The 16,924-nt window shown below is 44.1% G+C and overlaps 1 protein-coding gene across 1 annotated transcript; it reads left to right on the plus strand.

Annotated features, from left to right (window-relative positions):
- Positions 1–2,115: 2,115 nt before the first annotated feature.
- On the plus strand, positions 2,116–3,145 carry LOC139061984 (chromobox protein homolog 7-like). Its single transcript, XM_070542011.1, has 2 exons — positions 2,116–2,867; positions 3,007–3,145. Exon 1 carries the CDS (start codon positions 2,370–2,372, stop codon positions 2,661–2,663), a length of 294 nt encoding a protein of 97 aa, XP_070398112.1. The 5' UTR covers positions 2,116–2,369; the 3' UTR covers positions 2,664–2,867; positions 3,007–3,145.
- The last annotated feature ends 13,779 nt before the right edge of the window (positions 3,146–16,924 follow it).

Below are 16,924 nucleotides of genomic sequence, written 5' to 3' on the forward strand. Positions count from 1 at the left end.
TCCCAGCAGTCGTCTGTACCACCTCTCCAGACCTGAGCAGGAGAGCATGGAGACCTACATACAGGAATCCCTGGCCGCTGGACTCATTCGACCCTCTTCCTCTCCCCTGGGCGCGGGGTTTTTCTTCGTCCCAAAGAAGGAAGGTACCCTCAGACCTTGCATAGACTATAGAAGACTAAACCAGATCACTGTAAAGAATAAATACCCATTGCCTCTACTCGGCTCGACCTTCGAACCTGTGCAGAACGCACGGGTGTTTAGCCGTCTGGATCTTAGGAACGCGTACCACCTGGTGCGCATCAGGCAAGGGGATGAGTGGAAGACGGCTTTTAAGACTCCTATTGGACATTATGAGTATTTGGTTATGCCTTTTGGGTTGACTAACGCCCCTGCTGTATTCCAGGCGCTTGTGAACTCTGTGTAGGGCGATTTCCTGAATAAGTTTGTAACAGTTTATTTAGACATTTTGATTTTTTCAGAGGACTCTGCACAGCATGTGGAACATGTTAGAGCGGTTCTCCAGCGGTTATTGGAGAATCGCTTATATGTCAAAGCAGAGAAGTGTTTGTTTCATGTCCCACAGGTCAAGTTCCTCGGGTTCATCGTGGAACACGGGAGGCTCAGAGCGGATCCGGAGAAGGTCCGCGGGGTCACGGAGTGGCCCACCCCCTCATCCAGGAAACAGCTGCAGCGCTTCCTGGGATTTGCGAACTTTTACCGGCGCTTCATTAAGGGATACAGCCAGGTAGCCGCACCGCTAACTAACTTAACGTCTGTGAAACGCCCATTTGTCTGGTCCCCAGAAGCCGAGGCTGCTTTCCAGGAACTTAAGAGGCGCTTCACCGCCGCTCCAGTCCTCCACAGACCCGATCCCCAGAGGTAGTTCGTGCTAGAGGTGGATGCATCTGAGACCGGGGTGGGGGCGGTCCTCTCACAGGTAGCGCCCGAGGACAATAAACTGCACCCGTGTGCCTTTTTCTCCAGGCGGCTGTCCCCGACGGAAAGCCGTTACGACGTGGGAGACCGGGAGCTGCTCGCGGTGAAACTCGCCATCGAGGAATGGAGGCATTGGCTGAAAGGAGCGGAACAGCCGTTCCTAATATGGACAGACCACAAGAACTTAATCTATCTGAAAGAAGCCAAACGTCTTAACCCCCGCCAATACAGGTGGTCGTTGTTTTTCTCACGCTTTAATTTTCAGATTTCTTATCGCCCTGGATCAAAGAACACTAAACCCGATGCCTTATCCAGACTGTATGCACCAGACCAAGAACCCGAGCCCGAACCCATCCTTCCTTCGTCGTGTGTGGTAGGTGGGATCACCTGGGAGATCCGGGACAAGGTTTTGGAGGCACTCAAAACCGAGCCCGGACCAGGGGGACCCCCAGGGAGGCTATTCGTTCCTCAGGCGCTTAGGGAGCAGGTTATACATTGGGCACACACAGGAAGGTTTTCCATTCATCCAGGTGTGGGACGCACTATAGCTCTGATACGACGGACCTTCTGGTGGCCCTCCATGTATATAGACATTAAGAACTATATTTCAGCTTGTCATGTGTGCGCTCAGCAAAAGGGAGACCACCGAGCCCCAGCTGGGCTCCTCTGTCCCCTTCCTAATCCGTCACGTCCCTGGTCGCATTTAGCGCTTGATTTTGTTGTAGGTCTTCCAGAATCTCAGGGCTTCACATGTATCATGTCATTTGGTGCCTCTTAAAGGCCTTCCCTCTTCCACTGTTACTGCCAAACTCCTTGTGAAGCATGTTTTTAGGCTGCATGGTATTCCCACGGAGATTCTGTCTGACCGGGGTCCCCAATTCGTGGCTCGGGTCTGGAAAGAGTTCGCAGAAGCTCTGGGCGCCAAGGTCGCCCTCACCTCCGGCCACCATCCTCAGACTAATGGGCAGTGTGAGCGGTTAAACCAAGAGCTGGGCGCCATGCTGCATTGTGTCTGCTCCTCCCAGCCCAACACCTGGAGCACACATTTAGCATGGATCGAGTATGCTCACAACTGCCATGTATCCACCTCCACCGGTCAGTCACCATTTGAGGCGTCTCTGGGTTACCAACCCTCACTGTTTCCACAGCAGTCCTCGGCTTCATTCTCCATCCCGCAGTTTCTCAGGGGGGCCAGACGGGCATGGGCCTCTACCCGGGCGGCTTTGGAGCGCACTGCCGCCAGAAACAAGCAGCTGGCAGACCGACACCGGCGCCCCGCCCCGCTGTACTCTCCTGGTCAGAATGTTTGGCTGTCTTCCCGGGACATCCCGCTAAAGGCCTCCTCTAGGAAGCTCACTCCTAGGTTCATCGGCCCCTTCAGGGTCCTGGACACGCCTACTCCCACCACGGTTCGGCTGGACCTCCCCAGGAATATGAAGGTACACCCTGTATTTCACATTTCCTTGGTTAAACCCGTTGGTTCCAGTCCTCTTTGCCCTGCTCCTGCGCCTCCGCCGCCGGCCCGGCTCTACAAGGGGGGACTGGTCTACTCAGTCCGGCGGATCCTCGACTCCCGACCCCGTGGTCGTGGGGTCCAGTACCTGGTCGACTGGGAGGGGTACGGCCCAGAGGAACGCTCCTGGGTCCCGCGCTCCTTCATCGTGGACCATTCCCTCATTCGGGACTACGAGGAGTCGGTTGCTAGGACGCCAGGTGGCGTCCGTTGAGGGGGGGGCATTGTTGTGTGACGGGGTGAGTACTCCCTCTTCTCCACAACATCTTTGTAAGACTGTCATTCCAGGAGAGGGCACTCACCAGCTGTGGGGCATTACCGATCAGCGGCAGCTGCAGATCCTCTAATCAACCGCAGCAGAGCTCTATTTAAGAGGAGAGGGAACCACTTCACATCGCTGGATGATTAACTACTCACGGTAGAATCTTGCCACTCAGTACTAGGTTTTACTTGGTCTCTGCTCAGACATTTGTGCTGTCACAGTTTTTGGATTTATCTGGGGTTTTTTTTGTGCTTGGATTTTTTGGTGTTTGGACTCAAGTCTGTTTCATCTTCAGGATACTTGGAATCGCTGAACCACAGATGGATGTACCTACCTGGAAGTCACCATAACCCGCCTGGATTACACACTCAAGGTTCACCTCTCCTCCAGCTTCACTTGCCCTCTGCCGCCATCATCTGGCTCCCTCTCCTGGACGTACCGCGTCACACCGTTTGCCCTCCCTGCTGGCTTTGGACTCTTGCCGACTACTTCACACTTGGATATCTCCAGGACACTTTTAGTTAGGGTTAATAAATCATTGTTTGAACTTTCTGCCTTTGTCCTGTGATGGTTCTTCATGTCGTGGGTTAAACACCTTCCCAGGAACATGACACTCTCAAAAACACGCATTTCATTCTACAGATACAAACCTCAAATCTACAGTGTTACAAATAATTATGTCTCAGTTCTAGCCTTGGTGGGAGGAACTTGAGTGGAACCAATGAGAGCATTAGTCTTAGCTACCAATCACGTTTCTCGAATTCCTGTCCAATCATTGGGAGAGGAGGGCGGGGTTCTGTCAGAGCTGTAGAAAGAGAGAGTTATGACACTCTTTGAACTCTACATGTTCTGCTCTCAACTGCACAAGGCTGCAATTAAACTGTTAAATGTGGCAGGAAATAAACTACAGTAATACACCACTCTACAGGCACATTTTGAGGAGGGACAGTTTACTAAGCTTAGGCAAGGCAAGGTGAGACTCAGAGCTGATGCTGTGTTTGTTCATCGCCCTGAACAAAGGAGGAGGAAGGATCCTGCAGTGAGAAGTACAGCAGAACTACTGCATGTTGATCCACTGACCAGTGACCACACATATTGTACTCAAGGAAACAGTGGTACGAATCTTTAGAAATATTAGACATTTGTATTTATTTTTCTTTAAAAATGATTCTTTATTCTAACAGTGCCATTATAATTTCAGAGAAAGAGGAAAGCAGGTACAGCAGTGAGGCAAATGAGATGAGGGAAAGTGAGAGGGGACATGAGATGGTATCAGGAGAGAGGGACATCCCAGGAAGCCATGAGGAGCCGGCGTCAGGGCCAGGAGGAGAAAGGAACAGGCCATGCAACCAGGGAACCCAGCTGGAAAACCTAAGGGAGGAAATACAAGATCAAAAAGGCATGAAAAACACAAGAGGCATTAAATGGAGTAAACAGACAATCAAAAAGGCCGTACAACTCCGTTTTTCAGTGGGTTCAACAGGCTACAGGTTTCTTCAGGACATGAGTATCCCTCTGCCTGATGTTAGAACCTGCAAAGACAAATGCAGCCCGTTAAACTGGAACCAGGTGTGTTAGGAGAGGTGTGTGACATGCTCAGTTTGAAGGTTAAAAATCTGACAGAGATGGAAAGAGAGTGTGTGCTCACTGTGGATGAGATGGCAATCACTCCAGGCGAGCATCACTCCATCACAGACCCAACTGGGATTTGCCACCACCGTTGTTCCTGGTCAGCTCTCCGCTCAGCCACTATGAAAACATGAAGATGGACACACAACACAGTTTAACCTGGTTACATAAGATTTTTTTTTTAGTTTGACATTATGTTATTGTTAATTCTTATTTCTTGTCATTCCTTACTTAATAACAAAATTGCAAATGCTAATATTATAAAGCAAGTGGAAATGAGCAGTTTTATGGAAAATGTTTAATTTTTCAAAGTTATTGTGTTCGACTACTATTCTTGAAATATCGTAATTTTATTCTTATTACTTGAGTACACAAAACAGAACAACATATCTTCTTACGTTTGTAATCCTGTTTGTCTCATGCTTCAGCAGTTCGTTGCAGTCAGCGTTATTAACTGAAAAATATTCAATAATTACTTGTCTTCACAATCACATTTTTCTTTATTATTGGTCTCTCCATTTGTGCTTCCATTTCTGATGCATGTTCGTGTTGATACAGCAACCAGCAACGTATTGTACAAAAAATCCCAAATAAAACTAATAATGTAAAAAGTTTATAACCTATTTCAAACTGTGGGGAATGTTTTTAAAACGTAGAATCAAACAAACTGAAATAAACCCGTCTACAGCTCGTCAAGCTTGTCTAACACTCCTGCTCACAATCAACAAGCTGCACACAATTAGCTCATTAAAGGTTATCTAGCTAAAACTGGTAACATAAAATATCATCGTTGGCTTATTTTGGTACGAAGCGGTTAGCTAACGCTTCACAATGCAACAAAATGATGACATTTCATCAACTTACCGGAGAAAATCCTTCCGAAACACCGAAAATGAACTACGGTCAATGCAGCAGCGGGGGCTGTTTGGACCTATTCGAAACTACATGAACCACGTGACTTCCGCATTCCATTCTTTCCACAAAAGTCTATTGGAGTGTCGTAACTCTCTCTACAGCTCTGACAGAACCCTGCCCTCCTCTCCCAATGATTGGACAGGAATTCGAGAAACGTGATTGGTAGCTAAGACTCGTGCTCTCATTGGTTCCACCCAAGTTCCTCCCACCAAAGCTAGAATTGAGACAAAATTATTTGTAACACTGTAGATTTGAGGTTTGTACCTGTAGAATGAAATGTGTGTTTTGAGAGTTTTGATTTCTAACATGTACATTGATTTTTTTATTTTTTTATTTTGGAAGTCTGCTAGGTAAAAACCGAGTTTCATGTTTCTGAATGAATGTTTGATGTTACAAAATGAGTAGTAAATGTACAAAATAAAAGTTTGATTTTACAAAATAAAAAATACATGTACGAAATGAAAATTTCCTGTTACAAAACAAGAAACACATGTACAAATTAAGATTTACAAGTTAGAAAGCTAAAGTTACAAGTTACGAATCCAAAGTTACATGTCATGAAACATGTTCCAAGTTACAAAACTTGGTACAAGTTACATTGAATATTGTCCCAATCCTAGCTCCATAAGAGTCTAGGGGGCCAGATTCATTAGCTGATAGAACTAGGTAGATCTAGGTGTCATCTGCATAACTATGGTAGGTGCTGTTACTGTTTATGACCTGGCCCAGGGGGGGCATGTAGAGATTGAAAAGCAGTGGTCCAAAAGTTGAGCCTTTGGGGACACCGCATGACTGGGCAATCTGTTTTGATTTGTGTTCACTAATGGAAACAACATAACTCTTCTCTGCGAGGTATGATTGGAACCAACTATGGATTTAAAGAAAATCTCCTTAATTTTAAAGCTTTAATGTAAACAAACAGCAACACAATAGTTTTTTTAATAGCTTTAATCTATGAAAACTATGCTATTGTAGAGAGTTGAAAATAGCTTTCTAGTAAAATCTGGTATCAGAAATAAGATGGGGAAAACAGCCCCCCCCCCCCCCCCCCCCCCCCCAAAGGTTGTTGTTATGATTGTATGTGTGTACCTGTCAGTTTACAATGCTATTCCGCATACAGCCGCTAGAGGGCGCATTACGCGCAGTGGTATCAAGTAGCGTGCGTTTTGGGGCACAGAGGAAGAATAAACCTTCCTGTTGTGAAACTGACATCAGCTCAACGTGTGTCCCTTTTTCTATTCTTTATCACAGGTTAGTAAAGGCATTTAAGTGAATGTATACTGCAGACCTTACAAACAGAGTATGTTGTTCATGTGGGTAATGAGCGCAACTCGCTAAAGAAATTGGATTCGTTCTGAGTTGCGTCTGAACTGTGGGTTGAGGCTGCGGGTAAAAGGATGCTAATGCTAGCGGACTGGGCTAATGTGGGATACTGAGTGTGTGTGGGGAAGCTAAGTGTGAGAGACTTCGGGACTGTGAACTCTTAAGGTGGTAGGCACTCTGATAAATTGGTTTTATGCTACGTTTTAGTCCTCTGGTTGATGTTGTGGTTACAAGAACAAGTTTGTGGTTTAAGATGAAGACATTTATAGAGTGTTATAAGGAAACTGTTTGATCAATGCTGACTGCACAGTAGTAGTGAACGCCGTTAAAGGAGCATTGCACTCTATATAGTTGTAGATTGTATAAGAACAGTGGAAATACATTTCACATAAATAAGTTAATGCTGAACGAGAATTAAAATGTTTAAAAATGAGTTAATTTTATGATGTTGTAAATGTAGTTAAAACAAAGTACAGAGTACCCTATTGTGTTTTGTTTATCTTGGTGAAATAAATGTGTTCATTGTGATCCATTTTGAATCTGATGTTGTAAATGGATTTAAGCCACCCTTTGTTCATGTTTTGTCAAAATTGGAGAGAAGAATAAACCTTCCTGTTGTGAAACTGACATCAGCTCAACGTGTGTCCCTTTTTCTATTCTTTATCACAGACACACGTTATTGAACAGGAAACCAGTTGCCCCTCTGGTCATCATCTTAGGGAGGCAACACGATATTATGTCAGATTTCTGAAAACCCTATTTAATGACTTCTCTATGAATTTGGTAGAGAGTACGAAATAATTATGTGCCCCCTATTTACCACGGCACTTAAAGCTAAGGCAGTTTATCAGCCTTTATTGCTGAAATGAAGCTGATAATTACTGTATGACAGAGGCTGTAAAGCCACACATGTGCTATGATTTGTGCCAGAAGCTGCGGGTCTGACTGTCACGCAGAAGCAGGTTACTAACACATCCATCCACCCACATCTCAGACAAGGTGGGTGTTATGACGCTGCTCCACTGATGTGTGACTACACACGCATCTTATCGCCGTCAGTAAACGAGAGAAAAGGCCAACGCCACTATCCTCGGTCCCCATGGAGAACTGCAGCTGCCTCCTTTACCAAACGCTCAGTTCAGCATTCCACAGAGAAGGGAGCATGGCCATGTTTTTTCCTTTCTCTTAAAGAAAAATTGAATAAGTCAGCAACTGAAAATTTCAATCTGAGCATTAACTTCTTTTTTTAATTAACCCTCAGGCTTCAGTTTTACTTACCACTCTTTAGTCATTAGAAGACAAAAACGTCTGCTAGTAAAAGTGACTATAAAAATGTATAAATTGATTTCGTTTTTTCCATACATCTGAGTTATTTTCCTAAATTATCTTTCCACCAAAATCAGTAATTTCTCCATTAGGGAAACAGGCAAGAAAGAGAGGTTTTGCAATAAAATTGTGTGCCATATTCACAAACACTGCTAAAATGGCATGATAATGTAGCGTTATGGATTTATGCTCTTTTATGAAAGAGAAACCATGCTACGTATTAATTCGGAATATTAATTTTAATAAATCAATAACCAAATTTTATATTGTTCAGAAGACTCAAAGGTTGTTTTCATCCATAAACTGCCGATAATATCTGAGTGTCTGTGTTTCAGTTCAATGAGGAAACAAGTATGAAGGATTAAAAGTTTTAATTCTTCAAATTAAACTAATGATTTTGAAAATTGACAAACAGGAAATAACAATCACATTGGCAACTTTGTGGGACAATCTTTTAACAGTTTATATGCTGTTCTTGCTCAAATAGACCTTCTGGTGAATTTATGAAGATTGAGAATGTTGTGACATGAATGCGTGTGTGAGTCTGATTTTGCTTCAAGAAGAAACAGGTGTCTGAGTGAAGTGATGGTTTGGATAAACTTAGGTCTTATCAGAGAACTGCATCAAACGCTAAAACCGTGCTCTGTCTCACCGAACTCTTGTGGACCCTCTTTCGGATCCGGGCCGTGGAGGATGTTGTGGTTCATCCAGATGACACCGGCGGCTGACAGGAGACATAGGTGTCGAACGGAACCGGTCCAGAGTTGCCCTCGGTACACGTGGATGGTAGAGCGTTTTATCGATGCGCTTTCTTAAGTTAATTCACTCAGAAATCAAAAGACTCGGTAATGAGTCTTCGTTAGAAGTCGCGATTCAGCTATTCTGCCTGGCTTGGCAGAAACAGCGTGAAAGGGGGGAAGAACGAGCCAACAGGCTCTGCCCCCCCTTTGGTTTTCAGGTCTGTTCTCTCTCGTTGTCCAACACGAACTGAATCAAAAGACTGAAAACTTACCAAAAACCTTTCTCTTCTCAAAGCAAAACATGTGCGTCATCAAATGTGTCTGGATTTTACTGTGGGAAGGTGTGTGTGAATGTTTGTGTGCTTGAGTGTGAAGGTCAGTACCAAACATTCAACATTATCTACTTAAGTGTGGATTCATTAATCCATTATAATTACCCCAAAGCATAAGAACCATTCATTTGATTAAACACATTTATAATGAGCAAAATGATAATGGTTATTTTAACATTAAAATCAAGAAAAAGAAGTTTAAACTTTATGTTTTGACTTGGTCTGGGTACAACTCATGTAAACACATCTTCTGGTAGACTGCAGGTGGCAGATGTTATGGTTTCCTCCCAGACTCGCTGGCGTTCAGGTCTTAATCTGTGGGTGAAAGTTCTCAGCGACCCAGCTTTGACACAGCTGAGTCCAACACCACCATTGTGACAGAAAACCCATATTTCCTCACGTTACATTCCCCCCTTTTGTGACGACATGGAGGTCAAGCAGAGGCCACCTGACGTCACAACCACAATAACGTGATGTACTCGTAAAGGTAGACATCCCAGATGAAGGCAGGAACGATGAAGCGTCACCACAGGTCTCGTGTAGAAGGGAGTCTATCCTGATCAGATGATTAAGGCCAAAACTGTTGCAATCATTGTAAAGTAATCCACTTAGGAATCTTGAAAGCAGAGCTATTTCAATAGCAGTTAATTTTCATCAGCAATAATGCAAAGGTATGCAAAGGATAAGCAGCTCGTGTGCCACACGGAGCTGGGCAGGTGATGTATTCCCCAGGCGTAGTCCAGGCGAAGTCCAGCGCAGACCGCGACCCATCTCGAACCACGACCGAAGCCCCATGCGACAGGAAACCAGTTGAAGGATGGTGAAGACGACCCCTCTGATGGGATGTAGTCCATACGAGCTCGGAGAAGGAGACAAAGTGAGACAGCCCACACGATAGATAGCATTTGATGCAAAACAAAGAAATCAATCAAAACCTATCTATGGGTGCCTCTGGGAAAATGTGGGTGCCTTTTGTGAATTATCTAAAGAAGAAATGTACTGCACCCTGTTCTACGTGTCATGTAAAAACGTGATGCAGGGAAAACACAAATAAAAGAAAGTAAATCCTAACTGATATGTGAAACTCAGCAGGCTGCATTAATTAAAGGCATATATATAAAGGAAATAATCATGAAAATGAAGGGCAAATTGGCTTGTGGCCCTTTAAGGGAAACAGTAACAAAATAAAATTAACTTTGTAATCAAATATAATCATGCTACACAAAGCACTAATAAAAAGATAGAGATGTAAATCAGTTCTAAAAATGTAAATCAGTAGGTTAGTAATCCCTAAAGATGTGAGTTAGTAACAGGACCCTGGCTGGAGGCAGGTAACCTGAAAAAAAAACCCAAAGGATATCACATTTGTTAAAAATTCATCCCACAAACAAGAGAATTTGTAACGGTCCACCAGTCAGTGGAAAAGAATCCGGTCAGAATAGAGTCGGTCAGAATAGAGTTTTGAATCTGGTATTGCGGACCCACAGAGACACGAGTTTGGACGTATCTGTGGGAGCAGGCTCATAAGCGATTTGGTTATCAAACTGTTTGTATCTTGTGTTACGAACCCACAGGGAAACATGTTTGAATTTACCTGAGGGTCCCGTTTGGAACTGGAGCGAAGCTGATGGTTTAGCTGTTAGATCAGAACCTGATTTTACCTGCTCAAAGTTGTGTTGCAGCTTTACGGAGGCGACTTTGTTGTGATCAGAAATAGTAGTGAACTGGAAATGCGAAAATGATGCTCGCAAAGCAGGAGGAGGCTCCCCACCCCCCTTTTGTTTCTCAAACTTATGCCGTGTCTTTGAGACAGGAGAAGCATAACAAAGAACAGTTCTTAAGCTCTTAAAAGCCCTAATACCAAGAAGATGCACATTGTCACCTGAATCGTGCTGAAAGAGTAGGTGTTCAGATGTCCAAAGACCTGGAGGTGTTGGACCTGGAGGTTCTGAAAAGGAGTGATCCAAGGATGGTTGTGTCACGGGTGTCAAAGCAAACCTAGCTATGTTTAGAATCAGATACAGACATGTCGCTAGCTTTAGGAACATGGTCTGTCCTGAAAACTGAAGCCAAGAATACTTTATTCCCAAGAATGATGGAGGTTCCCACACAGAATCAGAAAAACCCGGTTTAACCAGAGTATTTACAGACTGACTAGAACTCCGCCCCGTAGAAGGTGCAGCACCTAACTCCGGGTCGGAGGTCAATGTTGTCAGCTGAATTGGTGGAAGGTCAGTGTCGATTTCTGCAATGACCCGCCCGCTCGGAGGAGGCGTTCCCCCGAACCGGTTGAAGTCCGCAACGGAAAACTCAGAGCCACTCAGCACCCCCCCTTTGTCAGGAGGGGCCCCGAGCATAGCATCACTGCACGCACCTACACCTCCCGGGCCGGGTTGCCTTCCCGAGCCCGTGAGAGAGGTGTGCGCAGCAACCACCGAGCCACCTTTAATATCGCCACTGACCACAGGACTGCTGGAAACCGCAGGGTTTTCTGCGTCGTCGTGGTCACCTGTAAGAGAAATCACAGGAAAGAGAGCACAGAGGCCCGAGACTAAGTCACACCCCTGTGAAAGGAGAAAGGAATTGGCCACCGTATTAGCAGAGGTCACAAACTGAAAAGTGACAAGGTCATTCACATAAAGATCAAGATGTCCGGGCACAAACCCCTTAAATGGCATGGTAGCTCCGTCCGGAGACCACAAGTGTTTCACGGCGGCTGACGTTTCCATCACGCCCCGATAAAGAAGCTGGTTTGTGCATGAGGCGGACTGACGAGTAAAACAGACCTCTGACTGAAGCGGTGGGTCACAGCCTGAAGATTTCACACCCATGCTGGAGAGATGTTCAGCCTTTAACATGGATGACAGAGGAGAAGCATCAGGAAACAAAGGGTTAAGCACAACCTGTTTGTCAGAGAGGTTAACCATAGGCTCAAGAGATTTATTCAGCTTAAAAGCAGCAGAGAAAGTGTTGTTTATTTCAAACCCTGATATTGACGGTGGGTTTTTGACCCCCTGGAAGAAATAAAAGTAAAGAAAAAGCGTTATGACTGTAAACAGCATGTTGCATGAATTCACGTCATGAATTGCAGACCAGAACCACCTCCGACCCAGTGCAGCTGGCACCGAACCGCAGCCACTAGTCCCCACTGCTCCCGACCGGCGGCACCCGCCTAAAACGGGCCCGTTCGGGCGGGCGGAGGGACCAGCGATGCTCGGCCGGTGAGCAGTCCCCCGCGTCTTGGCATGTTCTGGAAGCAGAACGTCAGAGAACCTTACACCAGGTGTAACAGTGCAAGAAAGATTTTGTCGTGTCTCGTCCATCTCCCATTAAGTTCAGAGCAACTCGCGTTTTTACCTTCTGAGCCGACGTAAAACTCCGGGCAGATTCCTTAATATGTCTCACACAAACAAGGACTGTCCGTAGCCTACTTAACTTTATGACACAGGGTAAAACAAGGAATTGTTGATAGAGAAATGAATACACACAACTTCACAAGATGGAAGAAAAAGGCATGGATCCGAGCGATGGAGGCTGTGAAAGCCGACCCGATCACCGGTCCAAAATAAAAATAATAAAAAAAAATAATAAACCCTACGCTGCCGAGATGCTATCAGACGGACAAACGTAGCAAAATGTAGATTCTACACACCGTAGCGATTTACAAGAATCACCGCCAATGCGGGTTTTGTGAGGACACAGACTGACTGTGTCAGAAATGGTATGACAATCTAACGGGACGCGTTCCCTTTTTGTCTAACTGTGGTGCTAGCTTAGCTCTCCGGCCAGGTCTAGCGTTCTTTGTCTGTAGCGACCAGACTTAAATTTTCCCGATTAACAAGTAGGCGTCTCGCCCCGCTTGTAATACGGACTTCAAAAAACGTACGCAATCTGAATGCAGTAACGCGTGACGGCCATAACCCGGCTTACGACGTTTACCGTGCAATCAAGCAACAGTAGGTGCCTACGGGCATTCCGTTCAGATTGTTTCTATAAGTCGCCCATGCAATGGAGATATTTTCCACAATAGCTCGCCCACAGTGTCAACACACTGAGACGAAAGGTGTCCGAGAATTTAGTCTCGGTTCTGAGGTTCGGAGAATTTAGTGATAATTTTAGGAACTGAGGATAAGCTGCTCACGGTAGCTCACCCAGCAATGGTCAGAGCGGAAACGTAGCTTTCCGACCTGAGGTTAGACTAGAGACGCGGCGGCGCGTCAAAATGGACAGAATTGAGTCAAAAGCACAACTCACACGTTCGCTCCGAAGGCGAAGATGGGATAAATCAAAGTTAGGTCTGTAATTTGCGGTCAATTTGAGATCGGAGATCTTCCCGGTCAAGTTTCCACCAGGACGCCTCCCGGAAGAGTGACTTCAGCGGAACAATTTCCGGTTAAGTTCAAAATAAGACATCAAAGTGAAACACAGAGAAAAGCGTTGTTTGTAGCTTTTAGATGTAAGAAATCAGACATATCGCAGATATAGAAGACTGGATACGCTCGCCATTAAATGTAGCGTTATGGATTTATGCTCTTTTATGAAAGAGAAACCATGCTACGTATTAATTCGGAATATTAATTTTAATAAATCAATAACCAAATTTTATATTGTTCAGAAGACTCAAAGGTTGTTTTCATCCATAAACTGCCGATAATATCTGAGTGTCTGTGTTTCAGTTCAATGAGGAAACAAGTTTGAAGGATTAAAAGTTTTAATTCTTCAAATTAAACTAATGATTTTGAAAATTGACAAACAGGAAATAACAATCACATTGGCAACTTTGTGGGACAATCTTTTAACAGTTTATATGCTGTTCTTGCTCAAATAGACCTTCTGGTGAATTTATGAAGATTGAGAATGTTGTGACATGAATGCGTGTGTGAGTCTGATTTTGCTTCAAGAAGAAACAGGTGTCTGAGTGAAGTGATGGTTTGGATAAACTTAGGTCTTATCAGAGAACTGCATCAAACGCTAAAACCGTGCTCTGTCTCACCGAACTCTTGTGGACCCTCTTTCGGATCCGGGCCGTGGAGGATGTTGTGGTTCATCCAGATGACACCGGCGGCTGACAGGAGACATAGGTGTCGAACGGAACCGGTCCAGAGTTGCCCTCGGTACACGTGGATGGTAGAGCGTTTTATCGATGCGCTTTCTTAAGTTAATTCACTCAGAAATCAAAAGACTCGGTAATGAGTCTTCGTTAGAAGTCGCGATTCAGCTATTCTGCCTGGCTTGGCAGAAACAGCGTGAAAGGGGGGAAGAACGAGCCAACAGGCTCTGCCCCCCCTTTGGTTTTCAGGTCTGTTCTCTCTCGTTGTCCAACACGAACTGAATCAAAAGACTGAAAACTTACCAAAAACCTTTCTCTTCTCAAAGCAAAACATGTGCGTCATCAAATGTGTCTGGATTTTACTGTGGGAAGGTGTGTGTGAATGTTTGTGTGCTTGAGTGTGAAGGTCAGTACCAAACATTCAACATTATCTACTTAAGTGTGGATTCATTAATCCATTATAATTACCCCAAAGCATAAGAACCATTCATTTGATTAAACACATTTATAATGAGCAAAATGATAATGGTTATTTTAACATTAAAATCAAGAAAAAGAAGTTTAAACTTTATGTTTTGACTTGGTCTGGGTACAACTCATGTAAACACATCTTCTGGTAGACTGCAGGTGGCAGATGTTATGGTTTCCTCCCAGACTCGCTGGCGTTCAGGTCTTAATCTGTGGGTGAAAGTTCTCAGCGACCCAGCTTTGACACAGCTGAGTCCAACACCACCATTGTGACAGAAAACCCATATTTCCTCACGTTACAATAATGAAAAGGGAAAAACTACCCAAAGGGACAAAAACATCCCTAATGAAACCTGAAGGTTAAAACGCTTTTAAATATACTTACAAGCACATTTGGAAATAATAAATCAACTACAGTTGCACAGTGCTTTTCTAAGTCAGATGTATGACTCCAAAGCACTTTACAGTACAGTCATTTATTCTTTCATTCACACACTGACCAAAGCCATACAAACACAGGCGCCACCGGTACCTTCGGTCACCACTAGCTGGCAAGGAGGGTGAAGTATTTCACAAGGACACCACAACTGTCATCTACAAAGCCTGTTCGAACCAGCACCCCACCGGTTACAGGGGGAACTCTTTACTCCTGAACCATCGTCACCTCACGATAGTTCTATATTACACATCTCATAATGTGTTGTATCATTGAAATGAGGAAGTATCTGTCACAAAAGACAGCAGAAAAATCTGCTGAAGATCACACCTCTCAGCCAAAACTTCATTTAATGCTGATTTTCTTTTCAAATAGTCAAATGTCACAAAAAGACCTTGCAATCAGAGTTTTTGCTTCTATGGTGGATGGTCAAGTCAACTTGAAGAAACTGTCTTATACGTTTGAAGATAAAAATTCCGTTTTTAAATAATTTGCTTCATCAAACAGGCAATGATTACTGAGCAGGTGAGTGAGAAGTAGAAGGAGGGTGAAAAAATGAAAAGAGGAAATAAACAAAGGTTAGGTTACAAATTTAACAAATCCAGAAGTTCTCATGAGCCTTTGACAACAGAAACACACCAACAAAACATTAGTGAAACAAAAAAAGATATGACGTAAAAAAATTAAATAACGGACCCATACCATATCATATCATACCAGTTTATTTATCAAATGCATCTGAAAACAGCGTGTGAGCTGGCCAAAGTGCCTCACAGGTTACACAGTAAATATACACGGCTAACAAGCCAGCACAAGCAAAGTATAATACATAAAATAAAACAGGAGAGGTCCAATCAGCCGACTGTGACCGTCAATGACACCAGATAAGGTCAAACAGATGAAAACACACTAAGAGAGCTAAAATATTACACACTAGTGTCGCGATTCAATCATTATCAATAAAAGCATTAAAAGCTAAAGTGAAAATCATTTTTGAGTCATGATTTAAAGCCAGATCATAAAAATGAGTCTGGACTTGAAATCCTCAACAGTAGGTGACTAGCAGATTGTGATGGGCAGAGCTCTTGGTTCCAAAGTACAGGGCAGCATGCATGAAGGCCCCATTCCCTTCATGTTTAATATTTCATAGTGGGTGTACAGAGTAACAGGCGGTCAGCAGATCGCAACAAACACTTTGGCACATATGGTTTAAGCAGGTCAGACAAATAGGCTGGTGCCAGGTCATTTAGTGCCTTGAATGCAAACAGCAGGATTTTAAATTGTATTCTTAACAGAACCAGAAACCAAACTGGTGTGACATGACTCCACCTGTTAGTCAAAAACCTTGCTGCAACATTCTGAACAATCTGCAGTCTGTTTGTAGCTGAAACAGGAGCACCAACAAGCAGTGAGTTTGCATAGTCTAGACGGGAGGTAATGAATCACTGATCCCAAGCGCGACCACTTCAACACTGGTTTCAGGCGAGTCAAATGGGCAACTGAAAGAAACATGCCTTCACTACTGCGTCAATTTGTGCTACCATTGTAACAACTGCAAAACCCTCCTTAAACCAGGACCACAGCAAGAGGAGGCCCATGGCCATCAGGGTGTTGTAGCAAGACATGGGTTCCTGGCTTGCATGTACATCTTGGTATAACCTCTTCACCTCTCTGCACAAGTAAATTGAAAAAATGAAAATAATATTTATAGAAAAATCTTAATCAAACCAAAAATGTTCATTTGACTTCATAACTCCACATTTACCAATCACATCATGGACCTGCACATCAGAACTTAACATCATATTAATATTCTGCTCATAAAATCTGAGTTTATTCCTCCACAGGTAAGAGAGCTGGCTGATTGATGCTCATGCTTTCATTCTGATGAGAAAAAAAAGTGCTACTGCAAGAGTTTGACCTTCATGAACTTTGCATTCACAACTAAATATTCCCTTGGGAAATAAGGTGGTAGAAACATGAGTTGGTTGCTA

This window comes from Nothobranchius furzeri, chromosome 12, assembly GCF_043380555.1.
Source record: "Nothobranchius furzeri strain GRZ-AD chromosome 12, NfurGRZ-RIMD1, whole genome shotgun sequence".
In the NCBI taxonomy this organism is placed as follows: Eukaryota; Metazoa; Chordata; class Actinopteri; order Cyprinodontiformes; family Nothobranchiidae; genus Nothobranchius; species Nothobranchius furzeri.